The following is a 23,525-nucleotide window of genomic DNA, read 5'->3' as shown; positions in this document are numbered from 1 at the left end:
AAAACTGAAATTATAAGCTGGGTGCTGGTGGCTCACACCTGTAATCCTGGATATTCAGGAGCTGAGATCTGAGGATTTCAGTCCAAAGTCAGCCTAGACAGGAACGTCTATGAGACTCTTGCCTCCGATTAACCAATAAAAAGGTAGAAGTGGAGCCATGGCTTAAGTGAAAGTGCTAGCCTTACGAGTGAGAATATTCCATGTGTTGATTTTTTTCAGAGAGAGAATATGAGAATCCTTTATTTTAACAATCAGGTATAGGCTAAAAATGAATATTAACAGGAAAAACTTGGAAGAATTAAGAGGTATCTTCAATAAAATATGGGCAAGTCCGCAATGGCTCACAACTGTAAACAAAGCTACCTCAGCAGGCTAAAGATATGATGATTGTGGTTCAAGACCAGCCTAGGCAGGAAAGTCTGTTATTGTTTTATTTCTAGTAACCAGAAATGGAACTGTGGCTCAAGTGGTAGGGCACCAGCCTTGAGTAAAAAAAAAAAAGCTAAGTGACAGTGCCTAGACCCCTCCTCACACACACACACACACACACACACACACACACACACACACACACACACACACACACACACACACATCCCTGGATTCTCACACTGGGAACCTAGCAGGCAGACTCCAACTCCCATCCTCTACTGTCCACTGGGATGTTCTTTAGGTCATTTCTCATATATATGTATATACACACACACACACATACACACACACACACTCACACACACACACACACACACACACACACACACACACACACACACACACAAGCCTTCCCTACTCTAGCAACACTTCCAATCCACTGTTCAGGCCTACTTGCTTCTCACCTGGAGCCCCTGTTGGATCCCTTGAATCTGTATTGCTATTCCCTTCTGTCTTATGCTGAACTGGACAGTCTGTATTTTCCTCATCACAATCTGTTTATGTCACACTTTCAGCTCACTCAGCTGCATCAAACATTTTAGAGAACTGTAATTGCTTCATCAACCCATCTTTGTTCTGGCCTTCCAAGGCCTGTGTGGGCTGGCCCCGGCTGCCTGCCCACCTCTTCACGCTGGCTTTCTTTCCACCCACGTGGATGATGGCTACATATTGCTTCCTCTGCTGGCAGTGCTGCTTTCACCTTCTGTTTGTAACTCTTTCCAGCTCCTATCTGAAATAACTGTAGCCAGGATGGTACCTGAAAGCATATGAAACTGGGAGAGGGCAGACCTCAGGTAGGGGTGCAGTTCTGCTCCCTAGACTGCTCCCAATTCCTATCTGGGGCTCCAGTAGAGCAGAGGGCTTGCTCCGAATTGGAAGTCACTCTTCCTGAAGTAGCAGGGGCTTTAAACAGAGGTCCTATGCACAAATACAGAGGTTTGGGAGCACTGGACAAACTGCCACCTGCTCCATTCTCTAACACTCCTGCTTACAGTGAAGGTAACTGTTTAGCAATACAGAATTGTGACAGTTACTATTCTAATTCTATCATTCTTTTTTTTTTTTTTTTTTGGCCGGTCATGGGGCCTGAACTCTGGGTCTGGGCGCTGTCCCTCAGCTCTTCAGCTCAAGGCTAGCGCTCTACCACTGGAGCCACAGCGCCACTTCCGGCTTTTTCTGTTTATGTGGTGCTGAGGAATTGAACCCAGGGCCTCATGCTTGCAAGGCATGCACTCTACCGCTGAGCTACCTTCCCAGCCCTAATTCTATCATTCTTAATAACTCTTCTGTAAATGTAACAAAGTATTTAATTGCCTGAATGTGCAAATCTGCTATTGAATGATGTTACTTACTGACCCAATTTCTGGGGAAACTCAGAACATGGTATTTATAAAATTCCTTCCTTTTTTTTAGGGGAGAGAAAAATTTTCACATATTTTACTATATTTATGCTGGTCTTTATCACCAGAAGAAACTTTCAGAGTTGCGACTTCCTGAGGAAAAGCCTCCTAAGTAAGTTTTGTGTTAAACCCGCTTGCCCAGGAGCTTTGCTTGTTAATTTTGAATGAATGTGCAATTAGCAGTTGACAAATTTGGAAGTAAATGGAGCTGTTTTCCTATCAGGAAACTCACAGTCTATTTAACTTAAATATGCAAGATAAGGTGGTAGAAACCACATCTAAACCATTTGCATTTTCTAGGAGGATCAAAAACTCTACTGCATGCTTGGTAAGAAATGTACACATTATCCTGCCCATGTAATTGTAACCCCTCTGTACAGTATGTTCACAAATAAAATTAAATTAAATTAAAAAAAAAACTCTACTGCAGCTGGGTGCAATGGCTCAGACCTGTGAAGTCCTCAGGAGGCTGAGATCTAAGGATCCCAAGTTCAAAGCCAGCCTGGGCAGAAAAGTCCACGAAACTCTTATCTCCAATTATATAGCAAAAAAACAAAAGTGGGTGTGGCTCAAATGGTAGAGCATTAGGCTTGAGTGGAAAAAGCGAGTACTCTAGGCACTGATCAAGTATTGGCACATGCACATGCACACATAAACACACACAATATGTATCAGCTTACCTGTAACCCTTTTCTTCCTCTATGTGTACCTTCATTCCCATCCCCATCCCTCACCCCCAATATTAGACTGTGAAGGAAATATCCTTGCAAAGAGGGAACCCAAGTGTCACCTGCCGTGGCATATCAGGTTCTGGGTTCCAAGTGAACACTCATTGTGCTTGGTCCTTTTCCACTTCATTTAGGTATATAGCTGATGAAACGGGAAGAGTCATGCAGGACATAACTTCCAAGGAGTCTTACAGAAGACAGTTTGAAGCCATTCAGCATTGCTTCAGGATTATTGGGTTCACAGACAAGGTAAGTGACTGCCATGAGACCGAGAGAAACTCAAGTAGGTTACTACCGCTAGATGGATGTGAGTGAAGACACCGATGCTCTAACTGAGTGCAGTATAGTCTCCTTTCAGTGCCATGTTGGTCATGAGATAAAGTCTTCCTACTCAAAATGTGGGTCAAGGGCCAAGAAGCTTTGTCATCACCTGAGCACTGTTTCAAACAGACTTTCTGGTCCATTCATGAATGGCTGAACCAGAACCAGCCTTGTAACAAGATGCCCAAGAGAAGCATGGCTGTAAGGACTCATGACTCTAGGAACTGTTCTTAGTTCTTTACTGTAATAACAAAATCCCCAAACAGAACTGTCCTTTTCTAACTCGGGATCATCTTAATCATTAAAGTGTTGTGCTGGGCACTAGTAGCTTATGCCTATAATCCTAGGTTGTCAAAAGAGAAGAAAGGATCTCAGTTCAAAGCCAGCTGTGGCAGACAAATCCAAGAGTCTCTTATCTCCAATTAACCAGCAAAAACCCAGAAGTAGAGTTATGGCTTAAGTGATAGAGCATCAGGCTTGAGAGGAAAAAGCCAAACAAGAGTTCAAGCCCCGTATTGATACAAATAAATTGTGAATAGGAGTCCAGGAATGCGTAGGTTACACTCTAACCACAGGATTATATTATACAAGTATCATTTTATGTACTAAGACCCATTATTTAAAACCTTTTTAACTTTCCTGCGTAACTTTGTGCTACTTTTGTGTGCTTTATTAACTATGGCTCTAAGCCTTGTACTACTTTTTTTTGTCTGTCATAGGGCTTAACTCAGGGCCTAGGTATTGTCCTGAGCTTTTTTGCTCAGGGATAGCACTCTACCACTTTTAGCAACAGCTCTACTTTTGGCTTTTTGGTAGTTAATTGGAGATAAGAGTCTCACAGATTCTTCTGCTTGGGCTGGCTTTGAATCTCAATCCTCAGATCTTAGCTTCCTGAGTAGCTAGGATTACAGGTATGAACCACCAGCACACAGCTGCCTTGTACTACTTTTATCATATTAGATACAGCTGTCTCTGTTAAATATATGCTGGTCGTAACAGACAATATTTATAACCCTACGCTGAGATATCATACTGTAATACATTATGTCACAGTTTCAGGGCTTAAGCCAAAAATGTTATCAATTTTGTGTAAAAGCTATAGATACCTTTGTTTTTTTCCCCAGCAAAAGGAGTGAATGATTAGGAAGTAGATATGAGAGTCTAATCTTACAGAATTAGATTACAAAAACATTCCAGTTACCTTGAGACAGCCACTGGGGTAAAGGATTGATTCTGTAATCCAATGAATTTGGCTAGCCCTTTCCTCTCTGGCATAGTTAATTTTAGTCATAATAATACCTTTCTTTTTCTAGCTAGCTGTTAATTTTCTCTTTTGGCTTCCCTCAGACTTTAAACTGACAGACAGTAGAAAATCCCAAAGGTCAGATAAAAATAGAAATATGCTTCCCTTGGCTACTTAGAAGACAGGAGTTAAACAGGTTACAGTACTATTAAAGGACATCTTTTTTGTGGTTCTTAACTTACAGACAGTCAATATGTGGGAGAGCTGTTTACAGTCACCTGAGTCCTGCGAAAATGTTCAGGAGCATACTTCCTTAAAAGGTTAAGAAAGGCCAGGTGCTGGTGGCTCATGCCTGTAATCCTAGCTACTCAGGAGGCTGAGATCTGAGGATCGAAGTTCAAAGCCAGCCCAGGCAGGAAAAAGTCTGTGAGACTCTTATCTCTAATAAACTACTAGAAAACCAGAAGTGGGGCTGTGGCTCAAGCAGTAGAGCGCTCTCCTTGAGCTGAAGAGTGCAGGGACAGTGCCCAAGCCCAGAGTTCAAGCCCCACAACCGACCAAAAAAAAAAAAAAAGGTTAAGAAGCCACAAGGAAGTCAGCCTGCAAGGTGGATGGCATTTCACTTTCAATGCATACAATGCAGTTACAGAATACTGGGGAGAGACTGGTCCTCACTCTAGAAGCAAGGCCAATGGTGTTATTCTAATAATAACAATGAGATGCCAATAACAAAGCAGATGCTATCTGCTTCAAAACAATAAACTTCAAAGAAGAAATGAAGTGTTTCACATAAATATCCTTGAAATAAGCCATTCCTAAGCTGTATGGAGAAAGTTCAGTAGAAAGAAATAACTATGTAAATGAATAATGAAATAAATGAAAGATATGTTGGGAATTCCTCATTTGGGCTTGGTCTAGACTATTCCCCTAAGCCGCAGGAGTGTGATGCTATGTCCTTGTGAGCATCTTCACCATGTCCCATATTAGTTCCTATAGGAAACAAATCTTCTTGGAAATGGAAGGAAGAAGTTTATGACATCTCTCTGACCCTAACTTTTGTGGTGAAATCTCTGCAGAACACCTGTTTGGATGAGCGAACTCAGTTCATTTTGTGTTTGTAAAGTCACATAATGGGACTAATTTCAGAAAAATTCAATGGACTGAAGTCAGGCAGCAAATGCCAAGTGGCTGATGTGACAGAACTTTCTCTTAGGTTTTTCTGGGCAGACATTTCTGTACAGAGCTTGAATGAACTTGTCAGTTCAATCAATATTTGGTTTCCTGTCCTTTCTTAGAAGGTCACTAGTTCCCTGTAGCAATCCCCTAAGTTTTTCCCAAATCCTTGCAGCAGAATTATGAGTAGCAAATGTTAGCCTGAACTCTGGGATGAATTTTGATTTTGGGACAGCAGCCAAAAGAACTGGAAGAAGCACTTGACCCTGAGTTGATTGCAAAGAGACTTCCCTGGTGGAGGGAGCCTTTTACTGACAATGATGCTTCTTGCAAGGGGCCTAGAGGATTTATACTTTGAGCCAGCTGTAAACATCAGCGCATTTCTACTTCCATGCCTGAAGGGAATCCATAGTGTTTTTGTTGAATGTTATGCTTGTCTAGCTGGTGTGGGAATTATCATAACATGTTATATAAATTGTAACTGTAGAAGATGGTCATAATTGGACACATACTGTAGATCTTTGGGTGAAAAAATTAGGGAGAAGTCTTTGAATTCAGGGTCAAATTTCTTTTGTCTCTTCAAAGTAGATTATGAATAAAAAGAATATTGCTGTACAGAGGCAGAAGAATGAGATATTGAAGTATAATGTGGGGGTCTTGAGGAGTTCCATTGTTTTCATGACAGCTTGTGGGGTACCATTGGCTTTTAAGATGGCAAATGCCATGAATCTAGGCAAAGGAGATCAAGAAGGCATACTGAGACCGTCAGCTAGTTTAAATACAGTGCTGAGGGAAGTACTGGTGAACACATAGAAGTAACTTACAAAGAGTGGGAAGGTTTTGGAGTGGGCAGTGAATTCCTGGGGAGGCCAAGAAAGAGAAGGACCTGACATGCCTTGCAGCTAGGTCAGGCTGGTTCAATATAAACAGCACCAGGTTCTACTTAACCTTCAACCTGGCCTCAACATCATTTAGGAAGTACCTACATCAGTAAAGAAATACCTTCTGCAAGAAAAAGACATTAAAGGGATCCGCATAGGGAAAGAAGAAGTTAAACTATCCCTTTTTGCAGATGACATGATACTATACCTTCACGATCCCCCAAACTCCTAGAAATTATAAATCACTTCAGCAAAGTAGCAGGATACAAAATCAACCCACAAAAATCAGTTGCCTTCCTGTACACTGACAATGTACAAGCAGAGAGGGAAATAAAGGGAGCTACCCCATTCACAATAACCTCCCCCAAAATAAAATATTTAGGAATTAACCTAACCAAAGATGTAAAAGAACTATTTAATGAAAACTATAAAAAGTTAAAGAAAGAAATTACAGAAGACACTAGGAAATGGAAAGACCTTCCATGCTCTTGGATAGGCAGACTTAATATAATGAAAATGGCAATACTGACAAAATTAATATACAAATTCAATGCAATTCCTATTAAAATCCCAATGCTGTACATTTCTGAAATACAGAAAACACTCCAAAAATTCATATGGAACAACAAAAGACCTAGAATAGCCAAAACAATTCTAGAAAAAAAGACAACATGGGAGGGATCTTGATGCCGAACTTCAAACTCTACTACAGAGCCATAATAACAAAGTCAGCATAGTACTGGCACAAAACAGACCTGAAGACCAAGGAAATAGAATAGAAGATCCAGAAATAAAATCACATACCTACAGTCAGCTGATATTTGACAAAGGACATACAGTGGACGAAACAGCCTCTTCAACCACTGGTGCTGGGAAAACTGGGAGGCCACATGCAGAAGACTAAAAGTGGAACCCAGCCTATCACCATGCACCAACATCAACTCAAAATGGATTAAAGACATTAACATCAAACCTGAATCTCTGAAACTACTGCAGGATAGAGCAGGAAAGACACTTGAACTTATAGGCACACGCAGGAACTTCCTGAACAGAGTCCCAGGGTCACAACAAATTGGAGAGAGACTCGACAAATTAGACTACCTTAAAATAAAAAGCTTCTGCACAGATAAAGCTATAGCAACCAAGCTAGAAAGACAACCAACTAATTGGGAAAAAATATTTACCAGCAGTATATCAGACAAGGGGTTAATATCCAGTATATACAGGGAACTCAAGAAACTAATCCCTCCTAAACCTAACAAACCAAATACTAAATGGGCAAGGGAACTAAAGAGAGACTTCTCAGAAGAAGAGATAAAAATGGCAAAGAAACACATGAGGAACTGTTCACCGTCCCTGGTTGTGAAGGAAATGCAAATAAAGACAACCCTGAGATACCACCTTACCCCCGTCAGAATGTCCCACATCCTCAAGTCAGCCAACGACAAATGCTGGAGGGGATGTGGAGAAAAAGGAACCCTATTACACTGCTGGTGGGAATGTACACTTATACAACCACTTTGGAAAGCAGTCTGGAGGGTCCTCAGAAAGCTAAGTATTGATCTCCCTTATGACCCAGTCAAACTACTTCTAGGCATCTATCCTGAACAACAGGAACCAGTATACAAGGACACATGCACCTCCATGTTTATTGCAGCACTGTTCACAATAGCTAGGATATGGAAACAACCCAGATGTCCCACCACAGATGAATGGATCCAAAAATTGTGGTAGCTATACACAATGGAATATTATGCAGCCATTAGAAACAGCAAAATAATGGCGTTTGCAGGGAAATGGATGGAGCTAGAAGAAATCATGTTGAGTGAGGTAAGCCAAGAGCAAAGAGACAAATGGTACATGGTCTTCCTGATAAGTGGATGTTAAATTCAAAATGTTAGGTGATATGACAAAATTAACAGGTCTTAAGAAACAAAGGACTTCCACTCATCTGGTCGAATCACTACTAAATAACCCCATGCTGCTGATCACATGTATGGTATTTATGTGTACACCGGAGGGAAACAAGGAGGACGACACAGAACTAGAGGGAATCAGGGAAAAACATACAACAGCAGGACCCATCAGCTGCACTGAACATTGACCAAAATGAACTAAGCAACTCAATGGCAGCAATGGGAGGGAGGGAAGGAGTGGGAAAGAGGGAACAGCTGATGCTATGCAAAACAAAAGAAATGTACATATCACCCAATGTGGAAGAAATAACTGTATTGCAAAGCTCATAGAACTCATAAATGTTATAGACCATGATAGACAATTTGTCCTCTGAAAGTTAGAATGTGTTTGTGACTTTAACTAAGCTTCACTATCCCATAATACTGTGAAATTTGGGAAATTATCTAACCTCTTAATTGCAATAAAAAATTTGAAAAAATTTAAAAAAATACATGACTTCTGGGAAAAAGGAGCAAAGGTCATACATCCTGCAGTGGGCCTTAGACATAGAAGTTCTCCCCACTTTTGCCAATTGATGGCCAAACTGAGTTCATATTCATCAACAGTGAATCGAGATAACTGGAGGACTTGTTAAGTCTTTTTGAATCCCATTTCTCATTCACAGTGAGGTTATTCCATTTTATCATATAGACAGTTGGAGGGCTGGAGGAATGGCTGAAGCAATAGAATGCCTTCCAAGCAAGCACAGAGTCACGAGTTCAAACCATAGTACCTTTAACAACAACAACAATGGGGGAGAAAGTTAGAGAGTTAGGAAACAAAAAGAGATAACCATGTAGGAATTTTTATAGGAAAGGTGGAGATTCCAGAGACTCCATCGCTAGAGGTGAGCAAGGTAGGGAAGGTGAGAAAGTTTTCTCAGGGTGTCTATGGGGAGAATTAAAGAAAAATTTGATCAAGAAGTTCTGGGAAACATGGGATAACCTTAAAGACCATAAAACCATGTACATAAGAAGCTAGGATCCCCACTTCCCTTCAGTGAAGCAGAGAAGGATACTGAGGCCACCATCAACTTTAGTGATTCACGAGTTTAAACTTAAAAGTTTTTTTTTGTTGTTGTTGTTGTTGTTTTTGGTCGGTCATGGGGCTTGAACTCTGGGCCTGGGCGCTGTCCCTCAGCTCTTCAGCTCAAGGCTAGCACTCTACCACTTGAGCTACAGCACCACTTCCGATTTTCTGGTGGTTTATTGGAGATAGGAGTCTCACGGTCTCTCCTGCCTGGGCTGGCTTTGAACCGCGATCCTCAGATCTCAGCCTCCTGAGTAGCTAGGATTACAGGCGTGAGCCACCAGCGCCCGGCTAAACTTAAAAGTTTTTATTCAAGTCCACAGGTATTTTTCCATTTTTGTTGGCTACCTGAAGAGATAGTTGCCAGAAAAGCAACTGGGCACGCTGTTGGTCCCAAGGGCAGGTTTTCTTTTGTTTGTTTTGTTTTGTTTTTTTCCCAAGGGCAGGTTTTTAACAACCATTTTCTTTGGGGCTCATGATCCTACTGCTGAAATGCTTGAAAATCTTATTTGAAAGGTTCCATGGCTTGTATGGAAATATCTGAAAAGCCTGGGCATGTTTTTTGTTTTTTTTTTGCTGTTGTTGTTGCTGGTTTGTTTTTTGGTTGGGGGGCTTGAACTTGAGACCTGGGTGCTGTGCCTGAGCTCTGTTGTTCAAGACTAGCACTCTACCACTTTGACCCACAGCACCATTTCTGGTTTTCTGGTGGTTAATTGGAGATAAGAGTCTCATGTTCTTTCTTATCCGAGCTGGCTTCGAACTGGGATCCTCAGATCTCAACTTCCTGAATGGCTAGAATTACAGGCATGAACCACCGGCTCCTGGCCCTGTACATGTTTTAATTAGAGGAAATACATGTTTCTCCCTGAGTAGAGGTTCTTTCTTTTTATTTATTCCCTTCTGAGCTAACTGGATATAGAGATAGCAGGTGCAGGACTTGCTGTAGTCGGTTCCCGTCTCTGCTCTGTGGGAATGCTTGATGTATTCAGCCTGCCTCACACTGTATTGATCAAGGTAATGAGCGGCTGTCATGTTAAATCCAGGCGAGTCCCAGAAAACCCATTTGGAAGGTGTTCTTCATAGCCAGTTGTATGTTGTGTGATTAAACAGTGATTCTCAAAGTCGGAAACATGACGTCTTGCCCTTGATTTAGAAGCTGGAAGAACAATATTTATCTATGCTAGAAGGCCAGCTTAGAATGCTCATTTGTCTTTGTAACATTATCAAGTATCCAGCAGGTGTCACTGTTACCATCTGTGCTAGGTTTTCAGTTTTACTGAGCACTAACTGTGGGAAGCCTCAGTGTGCGGGGCGGGTAATGTTTTGTCAGTGATCTAATGATACTTCTTATTAGTTTGCTGCTCTCTAGAACACTAGATCAAGTAACTTGCTGAGTATTTGTGTGTGTGTATGCAACTATTTTTTCTCCATCTATAAGCAGAAATAATGTGGAGATTTCCTGGTTAGTTATTTTACTGTTTCACATATAGAAAATATACATTTAAAATAAATAAATATACCTTTTTTGGTGATGGGGTTTAAACTCAGCACCTCAAGCTTGCTAGGGAGGTACTCTCTCACAGCGAAGCCCCCTGCCCATTTGCTTTAGGATCCTGCATTTTCATCCAGGGCTTAACTCGTTTGAAACCCCCTTCCCCTTCCTGTGTCTCCCAAACTGAGATGACAAGAACCACCACATCCATGCACAGATTATTGATTCAGTTGGGAGTCTCACTAACTTTTTGTCTAGGCTGACCTTGAACTACAATCTTCCCAATGTAGCTGGTATTACAGGCATGAGCTACAGTGATTAGCATATTTTAAAAAACCATTAATGCTATACTGACATCAAATATAGTGAAAGCGGGGGTATGTGGAGGAGATGGGGACAAACAAGTCGTTTAAGGATTCAGGTGGACCTGTTGCAACAATGAGAAGTACAAAATGTCATGTCAAAACCAGCTTTACAATGTCGGTGTGGGGGGGGGGAGGGGGGTATAATTGGGTGGGGGGAGGGGGGAGGCTGGGAAGGGAGGTGAAGGGTAAACAAAGGAGGAGGCTGCAATGCTTGGTAAGAAATATATGCATTATCCTGCCCATGTAATTGTAGCCCCTCTATACAGTATGTTCTCAAATAAAATAAAATAAAATTTAAAAAAACCCATTAATGCAATTTATATTCCATTTTCATTATAAAAAGTAGTCTTAGATAATGTGAAATCATTTCAATCACATTCTAACATGCAATATGGCTCCCTTCCTCCGACCAATTCTCTGGCAGCAAGTGAATGACCTAAAATTCAATTCTATTCTGTTTACCTAGCATTAACATTAGATTCCATGACTTAAGGACCCAGTCTTCTCCACTGAAGACATTATCCCACAGTCCCAGGCCACACCTGTCTCCTCCTCCTTTCCTTTCTCTTCCCCTTCCTCCCTCTCCTCCTCCTCCCCTTCCTCTTCCTTCTCCTTCTTCCTCTTTATCTTCTTCCTTTTCCTCCTCTACTGCTTCTACCTCCTCGTCTTCTTTCTTCCTCCTTCCTCTTTCTTTCTCTTCTTCCTTCTCTTCTACTTCCTTCCTTCCTTCCTTCCTTCCTTCCTTCCTTCCTTCCTTCCTTCCTTCCTTCCTTCCTTCCTTCCTTCCTTCCTTCCCTCCTTCCTTCCTTCCTTCCTCCTCCTCCATCTACCTTCTTCTTTCTTTTCCTTTGTGTGGGTTTGTGGGGGGCTTGAACTCAGGGGTTTAGCAGTTAAGTTACTTGGCTCTCTCCAGCCAGGCTTTTGGGATATTATTTTGGAGATCGAATCTGCAGACTTTTCTGCCCTGGCTGGCTTGGAACCTTCATTGCCCAGGTCTCAGCTTCCTCTGGAGCTAGAATACAGGCATAAACCACTGGTGCCTAGTTCTTGCGCACTTCTGGCTCCCTCCCCAGCCCCCCCACTCCCCTTCCCCACTTGATAATTGTCTACAACTCACAAGAAAACATTTTACTGGATAAAATTCAAGAATAGGCTAATGGAAAATGACACAGGACATTGGTGGGAAAGAGTTCAAAGCTTCTATGGTATTACACCTTCTGGGTATTACACCTCCTGGCACTTCCATGGATTTACTAATCCCATTGCTTAGGGGTTTTTCATGGAAGTTCCATTACATACACAGGATTGATTAATTGCTGGCCTTTGGTGATTGCCTTCATCTCTACCCCTTCTTTCCTTCCCAGAGTTTGGTAGGACCGAGAGCTGAAAGGTCCAATCCGTTAGTTACATGATTGGCTCCTCCTTAGCCAACCAGATCCTTACCCATCTCAATTCAATGTAGAGGCCTACAATGTTTATTAACATAAGCTCAGAAATGATCGAAAGGTACCAATAACAAGACTCTAATCATCCAGATAATTACAAGGATTTTTAGAGGCTTTTGGTCCAGGAACAAGGGTCAAATATATGTTTTACTATGTAAAATATCACACGTGATTTCTAATGACTTCATTCATCACTATGTGCTCTATTATGTAATTCTCAGCAAACCATCAGTGGATGCCTCCCCAACCAGTTCAGAAAAGTTACATCAGAAGAAGTGAAGGGAGCATGTACTCTTTCATCTTAAAGAGTAGACCATATAGGGCACTAGCCTTGAGCAAACAAGCTGAAGGATAGCACCCAGACCTGAGTTCAAGCCCTAGGACTGACAAAGACCAAGGGATTATTGGATGCATGGCTCAAGTGGTAGAGCACCAGCTGTGAGCAAGCAGTCCAAGGAGAGTTGAGAATATATATCCTTAGTTCAAGGCCAGTCAGATGACTTAGAAATCTGTCAAGATAGAATAAGAGAAAAAGAAGTGAGTGTATGCATAGGCACATGTATACAGGTACATACTTGATAGTACAGCATAGGTCTAGAGCCAGGCTGCCTGGGTTCAAAACTTTTTCACTATTTACCTTGGTGATTTTGACTCTGTCTCAATTTCTGCTGTAAAATGGAGGAGGTAAGGCTTTGAAGATAGTCTCTGAAAAGAGTTTTACTCAATTCCTGGTATAGTAAGTGTTCTCAAATGTTGGTTCATTTTACTGTTAGCCCAGAAGCCTCTTTCTCTGCCTAGGAACTTCCAGGCCCCAGCCACCCTGCCCCAGGCTCAGGAACCCCAGCCTCCTGCTGTCAGGAGTCCATTGTTTATGCTTTCCCCGTGTCTAGCTGCACAGCCCAGCCTCCCCTCCTTCAGTAAGTGTGCTTAGCTGGGCACTGCCTGCAGGTGCACCCACCACAGATGGAAGCCCTGAACTGTGGATCCTGAGATGATGCCCTAAAATTGCCCTAAAATTGCACTCCTGTCTCCTCCCTGGAAAAATAGAAGACAATGGAGAAATCCACTTGTCAGCTCAACTGGGGATTAAGCAATCGGAGCTTCATCTCCAGCAGAGCGCGCCTAGGCCCAAATAGGCCCAATTTGATTTCTCAAGATCCTGGTGCTTCTCCCTGCCTAAGCCCAGATTATCCAGCCACATTAGGCCAAAAGTAGGCAAAAGGGTTGGTTGGGCAGCTTTCCTAGGCTGGCAGCAGGGCAGATAAAAAGAAAAAAAAAAGAGTAGGCCATAGCTGAATTTAGGGGCTAACACAGCTGGGCACTGGTAGTTTATGCTTTAATCCTAGCTACTTAGCAGCTGAGATCTGAGAATCTTGATTCAAAGCCAGCCCAGGAATGAAAGTCAGTGAGACTCTTAGCTCCAATTAGCCCCCAAAAGCTGGAAATGGGGCTGTGGCTCAAGTAGTAAGACACTAGATTTGAGCAAAAAAGCTCATGGACAGTACCCAGGATCTGAGGTTCAGCCCTAGGACTGACAACCTTCCTCCTCCACCCCCCAAAAAAGAATATGAGCTCCTGCTTACATCACAGTTCCAAGGAAAGAGGTTGAGATTGCAGAGCAGCTCCATTCCATGCAATCCATCCTTGTTATCCAGAATCCTCATCAATGACACATTTAAGGCCAGTTTGCTTGGAGTGCCAGCCGGCAATAATGATCAGAAAGGTGTGGAGATGGCTTGCTCACACCCATGGAGCCTGGGACCTCAAGAAGCCCACCTCCTTCCACCCTTGCTCCAGTGTTAAAATGTAGTAATGTCACCACCCCTAACTGCAAAGTAGGTTGGGAAGTTTTGGTGTGTCCCACATTCTGAGGATGGACTCTGATGGAAAATGAATACCTCCCACCGCAGGGCTGGTGATTCAGTGGTTCCATTGGCAATGACCTTCAAACATGGCTTCTAATTTCCCTTTCAGGAGGTGAACTCTGTGTACAGAATTCTGGCTGGGATTTTGAATATCGGGAACATTGAGTTTGCAGCTATTTCTTCTCAACACCAAACAGATAAAAGTCAAGTGCCCAATGCTGACGCTTTGGAGAATGGTAATTATTAGCGTCCGTGTGCTCTGTGGGGTCATAGTACATATTTCTCTCACTCTGCTAGTTTTCCAAGAATCTGTAGGATGTAATGCAGCTGTGGCCATTCCTCCACCTGCTCTGGATGTTTTCATTATCCCAAAAGAAGTCCTGGGAAGCTGCAAATAGGTGTTCTATAGAAACAATTGCATGGCAGGCATCCGTGGGTGATCGCTCTCCAACCTCAGCTGGTTCTGAAAATCATCTGTAAGTTTTTGAGAAAGTACAAGAATTCACATCCCACTCTAAATTTCCAAGTCAGCATCTGTAGGCAAGAAAGCAAGCTTCTATTTACCCTTAAAATTTACCTGTAATTATGGTGACACAAAGAATGAGAAATGTCAGTTACAAAAAATAGCAACCCAAACTGATTTAAAAATAGTCAAGCCTTTTCAGTGTTGACCTATACTGCTTTTTAGTCATTTTCTTTATGTGTAGGCATTCGAATCTGAACATATGGTCCCCTGCTTGCTTGGCTGTCTTGCCTGGGGGGTGTTCTGCCTCTCGAGGCAAGCCTCTGGCACGTTAACACTGCGATATACTGACGTGATAAGTGATTCTCTTTCTTCAATTTGTTTCATTGAAGATAATCCCATCTTCAATTTTACCTGGGCAGGGGGCACTGTCCTCTTAGCTTTTCCATCCAAGGCTTGTGTTCTACCACTGGAGCCACAGCTCTATTTATCTCTTTTTTGTGGTTAATTGGAGATAAGCATCACACTGACTTTCCTGCCTGGGTTGTTTGAACTGTGATCCTCAGATCGCAGCCTCTTTTTTAAAAAAATTTTAACTTTTTAATTTTATTGTAAAGATGCTATACAGAGAAGTTCCAGTTACATGAGTAAGGTAATGAGTCCGTTTCTTTTTCTCTTTTTTTTTTTTTTTTTTTTTGTCAGTCGTGGGGCTTGAACTCTGGGCTTGGGCGTTGTCCCTGCACTCTTCAACTCAAGGAGAGCGTTGTACCACTAGAGCTACAGCGCCACTTCCTATGAGTCCATTTCTTGTTGAACATTATTACCCACTCCTTTGTTGTTCTCCCACTATCCCTCCTCTCTCCAGCCAGCCTCTTGAGTAGGATAGTAGGCCCCACCCTCTACTTAAAAAAAAAAAATCAAACACTTGTGAAGAGCTGTCAGAGCAATGTGGACCTTCCTCCCTGACCCCCCCCCCCCAACACACACACAATGGCTGGCTGGAAGTGTCTTCGGGTCAGAAGATTGGCTTTGCTGATCTCTATTCTGAAGTACCTAGCATAGAGGCTGGCACAGACTAGCTAAAAGGCTGACTGATTGACTGAAGGAAAGGCCACAGTCCCAGTATCATCCTTACTCTGTGTTTCAGCTGCCTCAGTTCTCTGCATCAGTCCCGAAGAGCTGCAGGAGGCCCTCACGTCCCACTGTGTGGTCACTCGAGGGGAGACCATCGTCCGCGCCAACACGGTGGACAGGGCTGCGGATGTCCGGGATGCCATGTCCAAAGCCCTGTACGGGAGACTCTTCAGCTGGATTGTCAATCGCATCAACACTCTCCTGCAGCCAGACAAAAACATATGGCAAGTGCCCTGGGAGAGCAGAGGCCTCAAAAGAGCTGGCCTGCACTCCTGTCTCTTAGAGCTTTGCGAGAAAGTGTTTGGACCTAGCTAGAGTTTTCTTTAGCAAAGCTCTCAGGCTCTCTCCTGAGAGAGGCTTAGGGAGTGCCGAAGAGTTCATCCCTGAGCAGTGAATGATGGATGGAGTCAGGCAAGTGAAGTATGTAAGGGGAGGAGCTAGCCAGGAGCTGAATAAACCAGATTCACATCCACACCAACAGCTTAATCAGCTACATGTTCTAAGCCACAGAATAGATCCTTCTCATAGCACTTTTAGAATTAAATGAGACATGCCAGGAAAAGTGCTAAAACACACTTTTTTTTTCCTGATCATTGATTTCCTGTGCTGTGAAAGAATTGACAACATTAGATTCTTAAGAGTAGGTAGTATACGTAGGTGGAAGGATGTGTAGGCAAAAGCCACAGCCCATTCCTTTATGTATGGCGCTTCTGGTTTTGTTTTTGTTTCTTTGTTTTCGAGGCAGGCTTCAAACTCAGGATCCTTCTGTCTCAGTTTCCTAAGTGCTGGGATTACAAGTGTGTACTTTTATATCTGGCTCTAAGTAAGATTTTAAAAGATCATGCTTTTTTTTTTTTTTTTAAGTTTACTGTTAAAGGACGCAAGGCAAAAATGGCTTAAGACAAAAACTGCCTCTTGCCCTGGAGGTGACCGGAGGCTGCCTTCCTGGGGTGGCGGGCCCTGGGTGGCCATAGATGCTCTGGAGGATGTATTCTTGTCAGCTTGAGATGGCGGGGTTGCCTCTTCTAAAGAGTCTGACTCATCTCATCTCTCCCATGCAGTAGTGCAGAAGATGGAATGAACGTGGGGATCTTGGATATCTTTGGGTTTGAGAATTTTCAGAGAAATTCCTTTGAGCAGCTCTGCATAAACATCGCCAACGAACAGATCCAGTACTATTTCAATCAGCACGTGTTTGCCCTGGAGCAGGTAACGACTAACGCTGATGGGGAAGGGATCTCCGAAGGACCCAAGCGGGGAAGCCAAAACTCTCCTAGGCATACACGTATAACCAATGGTGGTTCAGTCCTGTCAAAATGAACGATCTAAATTTAGTCTGGGGAAAAAAAGGTCTTGATAGTTGTACAAAAGTACTTGTTTCCCACTTTAGTAGACCTGATGATGAGCCAATTATTTAAATCTTACTTTGAAATTCTTGCGTGTGAATTGCTCAGAGTGCTTTATTTCCGTCCATGTTAGTTAAAAATATGTGCGATGGGGACCATAATGACACAGAATGATCTTGAATTCTGGACATGAGCTCGTAGCAACCACCAAAGCCATGCCTTGTCTCCCATCTCTACACCAGACATCTCATCTCAGTAACTTGAGAGGAAAGAGTCAGATACGTTCTTGGATTTCTGGAAGTGGAAATCTTGTTTCCTGAGCCCGAGGCTCAGGAGCTGGTGGAGGCTAGGATGTGGGGGCCCTTCTTCTGCCACCTCTACCTAAGCAGAAGAGTCAGAGAGGGGGCAGTCACTATCCTGGGAACACATAAACACAAAACCACATCTAGCAATGTGTTTCTACAGGATCTGGACTCTTCTTCTTACTCATCTGTGCAGAACTCGGCCTTCCTTCTGTCTGGGATCCTTCCATTTATCTCCCTGGGAAAGCTAGAGTTTTTTTTGTTTTCTTCCCAATTTTCTAGGTTTTCATGATTCCTTTATAGAACAAGGATAAAACACAAAATTGCAGCTTGACTTCCTTTCTTTCAAAACTTCTGGATTATGAGTTTCCAAGTCTGGGAGACAGCTTTTGCTGGCTCCAGCTGCCTTGGGCCATTAAAGTCACATTAAAGTACACATAAAAACCAGGCATTGATGGTTCATACCTGTAACCCTAGCTACTCAGGAGGCTGAGAATTGTGGTTTAAAGCCAGCCTGGGCAGACTCTTATTTTTAAGTCACCATCCAAAAGCCACACGTGGAGGTGTGACTCAAGTAGACACTAGCCTTGAGTAAAAAAGCCAAGCAAGAGTATGAGGCCCGCCGGGCGCGGGTGGCTCATGCCTGTAATCCTAGCTACTCAGGAGGCTGAGATCTGAGGATCGCGGTTCAAAGCCAGCCCGGGCAGGAGAGACCGTGAGACTCCTATCTCCAATAAACCACCAGAAAACCAGAAGTGGTGCTGTAGCTCAAGTGGTAGAGCGCTCGCCTTGAGCTGAAGAGCTGAGGGACAGCACCCAGGCTCAGAGTTCAAGCCCCACGACCAACAAAAAAAAAAAAAAAAAAAAAAAAAAAAAAGAGTATGAAGCCCTGAGTTCAAACTCTAGTATAAAACACACACACACACACACACACACACACACACACACACACACACACACACACACACACACAGCACATCCTGTCCCTTGCACACAATCAAGTTTGCTGGGAAATCCAGGCCCAAGTATGCTGATGATACCAAGGCCAGTTGGGGATGGAGAGACTAACTCTCAGTTTCCCTACAGATGGAGTACCAGAATGAGGGCATTGATGCCATCCTTGTGGACTATGAGGACAATCGTCCACTTCTGGACATGTTCCTCCAGAAGCCCCTGGGCCTGCTTGCACTCTTAGATGAGGAGAGTCGATTTCCTCAGGCAACGGACCAGACCCTTGTTGGTAGGTACCATTTGGAAGAAGGCAGCCAGCACATGGCCATGGCCCATGTCCCCAGAGGCACTGATTTCATGAGTTCACCCTGCGTGCTTTGGCTCCCTGGTGACTGGAAAAATATACACCCTGTTTTTTACATTCTAAAAAACCATTGTAATATTCTGATTAATATTAATTGTAATTAATTAATATTAATTGTAATATTCTGATAGAATTTGTGGCTTAAAGTAATCCGATTGCCATTCTCAAACTCTTCTCTTCTTCCTATTCCTGCTGACACAAAGACTCTCACCCTATGCTGACACAATTTTTCAGAATGTTCTCCCTTAGTTCCCACAACCAATACTTTGCTTCCTTTCCTCTTTGCAATACAGTAATAATTCAGATTGGCATCTAAGCCCTTGCTCTGGATCTCTCATGGCTCAAGAAGGGTGAAGTTTGTTTTCTTTTTTTTTTTTTTTTTTGGGTCTGGTCGTGGGGCCTGAACTCTGGGCCTGGGCACTGTCCCTCAGCTCTTCAGCTCAAGGCTAGCGCTCTACCACTTGAGCCACAGTGCCACTTCCGGCTTTTTTCATTTTGCTTATGTGGTGCTGAGGAATCGAACCCAGGGCCTCGAGCATGCAAGGCAAGCGCTCTACCACTGAGCCACCTTCCCAGCCCTGTTTTCTTATTTTTATAGAGGCAGTACTGGGATTTGAGTTCAGTGTCTTGCATTTGCTAGGCAGGAACTCTACTACCTGAGCCATGCTTTTAGCCCCTTTTTGCTTTTGTTATTTTTCAAATAGTCTCCTACTTTCCCCTAGGCCTGAATTTTGATCCTGTATAGCAGAGATAACAAGCATGTGCCTCCATGCCTAGAATATTTTTATTAGTTGGGCTGAGCTCTTGCAAACTTTTTGCCCAGCTACCCTTGGATCACAATACTCTGGGTCTTAGTCTCCCCAGTGGCTAGGATTACCTAGGGGATTACCTATAGGATTACCTATATGAGCTACTCTCCTTGACCTGGATATTTTTTTGTTTGAGAGAACCCAAAATTCACATTCTAACTCTCCAACATGGAAATCTACAGATAAATTTGAAGACAATCTGCGATGCAAATTCTTCTGGAGACCCAAAGGGGTGGAACTGTGCTTTGGCATCCAGCACTACGCTGGAAAGGTGAGTGAGGGGTGTGCTATCAGACCTAAGTAAATGTCCACCTTACTCTGAAGTGTTGCCCACAGGATTGAGTGTACATTTCCTTTAAAAAAATTCTTCTTGACCCAAATCCTAACTCCCAAACTTTGTCAGTGATGCTGCTCACCGAAGCTGCTCCTGGCACAGAAGCAATTTCTCACTGGGGTAGCCCACAGAGCTGGCATCTGCTTCTCACCTGAAGGTTGGCCTAGAGCTGATAGCTCCCCAGAGAGAAAACACATTATAGCTTTCTCAGTGTGCTGCCATGAATAGCCATAGACTACAGTCATTTGGAGATGGGAGGTAAGGCAGGAGGGTTAAGATCACAATGGGGCACATCTATTAGCACTTTAAACAGGCCTGCAGGTCACCAAAGATGGCCAGATGGAAGAACACTTTCTATTGTCCAGAGGCTACACCTTTGCAGTGCTAATGGGCATCTCCAGTTTTCATGCAACCCACCCCAGTGTCAATTTCACATTCCTGAAGTGAATTCATGATGGACCCAGGAAATTCTCTAGTCTCATAGCCATAATTCATTGTTATTGTTTCTCCCATGAGAGCCAATTGAATTAGGCCTAATTGGTTCCTGTGGGTTTTTTTGAGGCCCTGGATTGAGAAAATGGATAAGAGTTCAATGAAAGACATTTGGGATTGTGTTGTTGATCCAGGATGTGTCCAAATTATCAATCATATTTATATCAGACATTGAAGGTAATTTTTCCTGACTGGGTATTGACCAAAAAGCCATTCCAATACAAGAGGAGGACTGTGTTTTCTGTCTACGCAGTATTTGATGCAGTCTACTTTAGGTCTTGGTTAGAAACTGCAGACTAGTTTCTGTGTTTAACTGCTTCACTCACCTTACTACCAATGTCCGACTAGGTATTAATGTCCTCTGAGTCTGAGGTACCAGCGCCTGCCTTGATCTCTGTTCTCTCTGCCTCCCATTCCTGCCCTCTTCATCTTAACCTCTCTTTCCATCTTGTCATTTTATACCTTCTCTTCCTACCCACCCTTCTTCATCCCTCCTTCTCTTTCTTGCTGTGTATCCTTTGCTGAATTTGCCATTCAAAAGTATTTTTAGACAAGAGATTTTTGTTTTTTGAACTCAGGGCATTGTGCTCTTGCTTAGCCTTTTTTAAAAAAAACTTGTCTGATACTTGAGCCATAGCTCCACTTTTTGTTGGTTATTTGGAGACTAGAGCTTCATGGACTTTTCTGCCTGAGCTGGCTTCAAACTGCAATTTCAAATCTCAGCCTCCTGAATAGGTAGGATTACAGGAGTGAGCCACCAGCACCTGGCTTCGATTAAAGGTTCTTTGGAACAGACCTTAAAGTTTCTCTGAGCTGGATCATCGGTGTTATGAGAGTTAAAAACTGCTCAGCATCATTGCGTGAGTACTAGTGATGCAGGGCGAGTGCATCTGGGGTGAGCACAGAGCCCATCTGCCAGACGTGAGGCCCACCTACCACCACTCAGCCTCTTTCTAAACCTCGGCTTGCCCCCCAGAGAATGAGATACTAGTAAGGTTAGTGCATAGGATGGATGCTTTGCACACGGTGAACATGTAATTTAACCATTATCCTAGTGTAATATGTCTTGGATAGAATTCTTTTCTTCAAAGACAGCTGGACGAGAAGCCAAGATAAAACGAATTGTCAAAAATCACTCCTTTCTCCACTTATCAGGTGCTCTAGATTTAGATGTGTCAAGATGATGGCTGGCCAGACGACTCACTGGTCAGTGTCTCAGGTGACTACGAGTTGTCTTGGCTAACTTGCTACTTGTGGTCTGTATTACAGGTGTTATATGATGCCTCTGGAGTTCTTGAGAAAAACAGAGATACGCTCCCTGCTGATGTGGTTGTAATCCTAAGAACATCTGAAAACAAGCTTCTCCAACAACTTTTCTCAATCCCTTTAACCAAAACAGGTACCTGGGAACCTAATGACTCCCTAGTACTTATGCAAACCAGGAGTGTTTTACAGTCCATGGCTCAGCCAGTATCTGCCTTAGTTCACTTGAAATTATTGGGAAAATTATTTTAAGACACGTGTGGATTTAAGTAGGGGGAGCACGGTAAATCAAACGTTATCTGAGCGGGGCATCAGTGGCTCACTCACACCCATAATCCAAGCTACTCAGGAAGCTGAGATCTGAGGATCATGGTTCAAAGCCAGCCCAGGCAGGAAAGTCTGTGAGACTCTTATCTCCAATTAACCACCAGAAAACTGGAAGTAGTACCGTGGCTCAAGTAGTAGAGCAATGGCCTTGAGCTGAAAAGCTCGGGGACAGCACCCAATCCCAGAGTTTAAGCCCCACAACCCCAAAACAAACAAAAACCCCATAAAAACAAAACCCAAAGGTCATCTGATTGTGGGATCCTCAGAGATCATTTGGTTCAATTTCTTATCTAATTGGCAGCCCTGGCCACCATTTAACCAACTGGAACACACATGCCTTCCCTATGGTTAACCTCTGTGCAGCTGCTCTATCAGTCCTCATGCCAGGAGTCAGAAAACCAGGGCCAAGCATGGGAGGGACCTCACAGGTCTTTGCTGTCTTGCCAAATGGATTCTAAGTGGCACAAGTGCCTTTGATTTACCTGGGGTCGGGTCCCTGCTGCCTTTGGCTGGTCAGCCAATTCTCATAGCTTAGTATCCAGGCTTTACGATTTTTGAAGCAATGTCTGGGAAGTGATTGTGTATAGTAGGAGAACTCTCTCCCTCCCTCCCTCCCTCCTTCCCTCCCTTCCTCCCTTCTTTCCTCTCTCCTTCCTTCTCACTCTGTCTCTCTGTCTCTGTCTCTATCTCTGTCTCTCTCTGTCCCTCTGTCTCTCTTTGTGCTAGTCCTGGCTCTTGAACTCAGGGCCTGGGTGCTGTCCCTGAGGTATTTTGCTTAAAGCTAGAGTTCTACCACTTGAGTTACAGCTCCACTTAGTTGAGGATGAGAATCTCATAGATGTTTCTGCTCTGGCTGGCTTTGAACTGCGATCCTGAGATCTTAGTCTCCCCAGTAGCTAGGACTATAAGCATGAGCCACTTGTGTCCAGCTGAGAAATCTTATCATCACGCATTGTTTCTTCATCTTCCCATATCCCTCTTTAAATCCTTATCATGGACCATATAGGACACTTGTGTTCCAGAAGAGAGTGACTACCAGTCTGATTTTAAGCACCATGAGGTGTAATGCAAAGCCTGGCTAAGGAAAATAGAGCTACAGGGTATAAGTTGAGGGAAGTGCCCTGTAAACAAAGCTTGTAACAGAGCGCCCTTAGAAGCTTCTCTCCTGCACCTCTCCACATCCTCTTTGGGAACAGTGGGATTTAATTTATTTTGTACTCAAGAGACCTCCTGCAAGGGACCTCCTGGGCACGAGTGGGCAGGGTTTTTCCCTCTAGTGAACTCAGGAGCCCCGGCTCTTCCTCAGGTCATCTCCATGCTCAGGCATGGCCATCACTTAGGAACATTCGAAAACCTATCCAAATGACTCTTCAGCTTATACTTACACTCTCACATAAACATAGATAATGA

The 23,525-nt window shown here is 43.3% G+C and overlaps 1 protein-coding gene across 13 annotated transcripts in view; it reads left to right on the top strand.

The window, feature by feature from the left end:
- The window catches only part of Myo3b (myosin IIIB), a 397,916-nt gene that overhangs the window by 160,493 nt on the left and 213,898 nt on the right, over positions 1-23,525 (top strand). For all 13 annotated transcript variants that reach the window (XR_011371567.1, XR_011371573.1, XM_070021235.1 and 10 more), the window contains 8 exons: positions 1,846-1,944; positions 2,695-2,809; positions 14,440-14,566; positions 15,941-16,151; positions 16,989-17,136; positions 18,662-18,815; positions 19,882-19,970; positions 21,795-21,924. Coding sequence is in view for 11 of the 13 variants with exons in the window: in XM_070021235.1 (XP_069877336.1) it covers positions 1,846-1,944; positions 2,695-2,809; positions 14,440-14,566; positions 15,941-16,151; positions 16,989-17,136; positions 18,662-18,815; positions 19,882-19,970; positions 21,795-21,924 (1,073 nt within the window). In the remaining 2 variants the exon portion in view is untranslated. The remainder of the gene's footprint in view (positions 1-1,845; positions 1,945-2,694; positions 2,810-14,439; positions 14,567-15,940; positions 16,152-16,988; positions 17,137-18,661; positions 18,816-19,881; positions 19,971-21,794; positions 21,925-23,525) is intronic.

Source organism: Dipodomys merriami, unplaced genomic scaffold, assembly GCF_024711535.1.
Source record: "Dipodomys merriami isolate MVZ:Mamm:240054 unplaced genomic scaffold, mDipMer1.0.p SCAF_1, whole genome shotgun sequence".
NCBI classification, from domain to species: Eukaryota; Metazoa; Chordata; class Mammalia; order Rodentia; family Heteromyidae; genus Dipodomys; species Dipodomys merriami.
The sequence above is the reverse complement of the archived record's forward strand: the minus strand, read 5'-3'. Positions and strand labels throughout refer to the sequence as shown.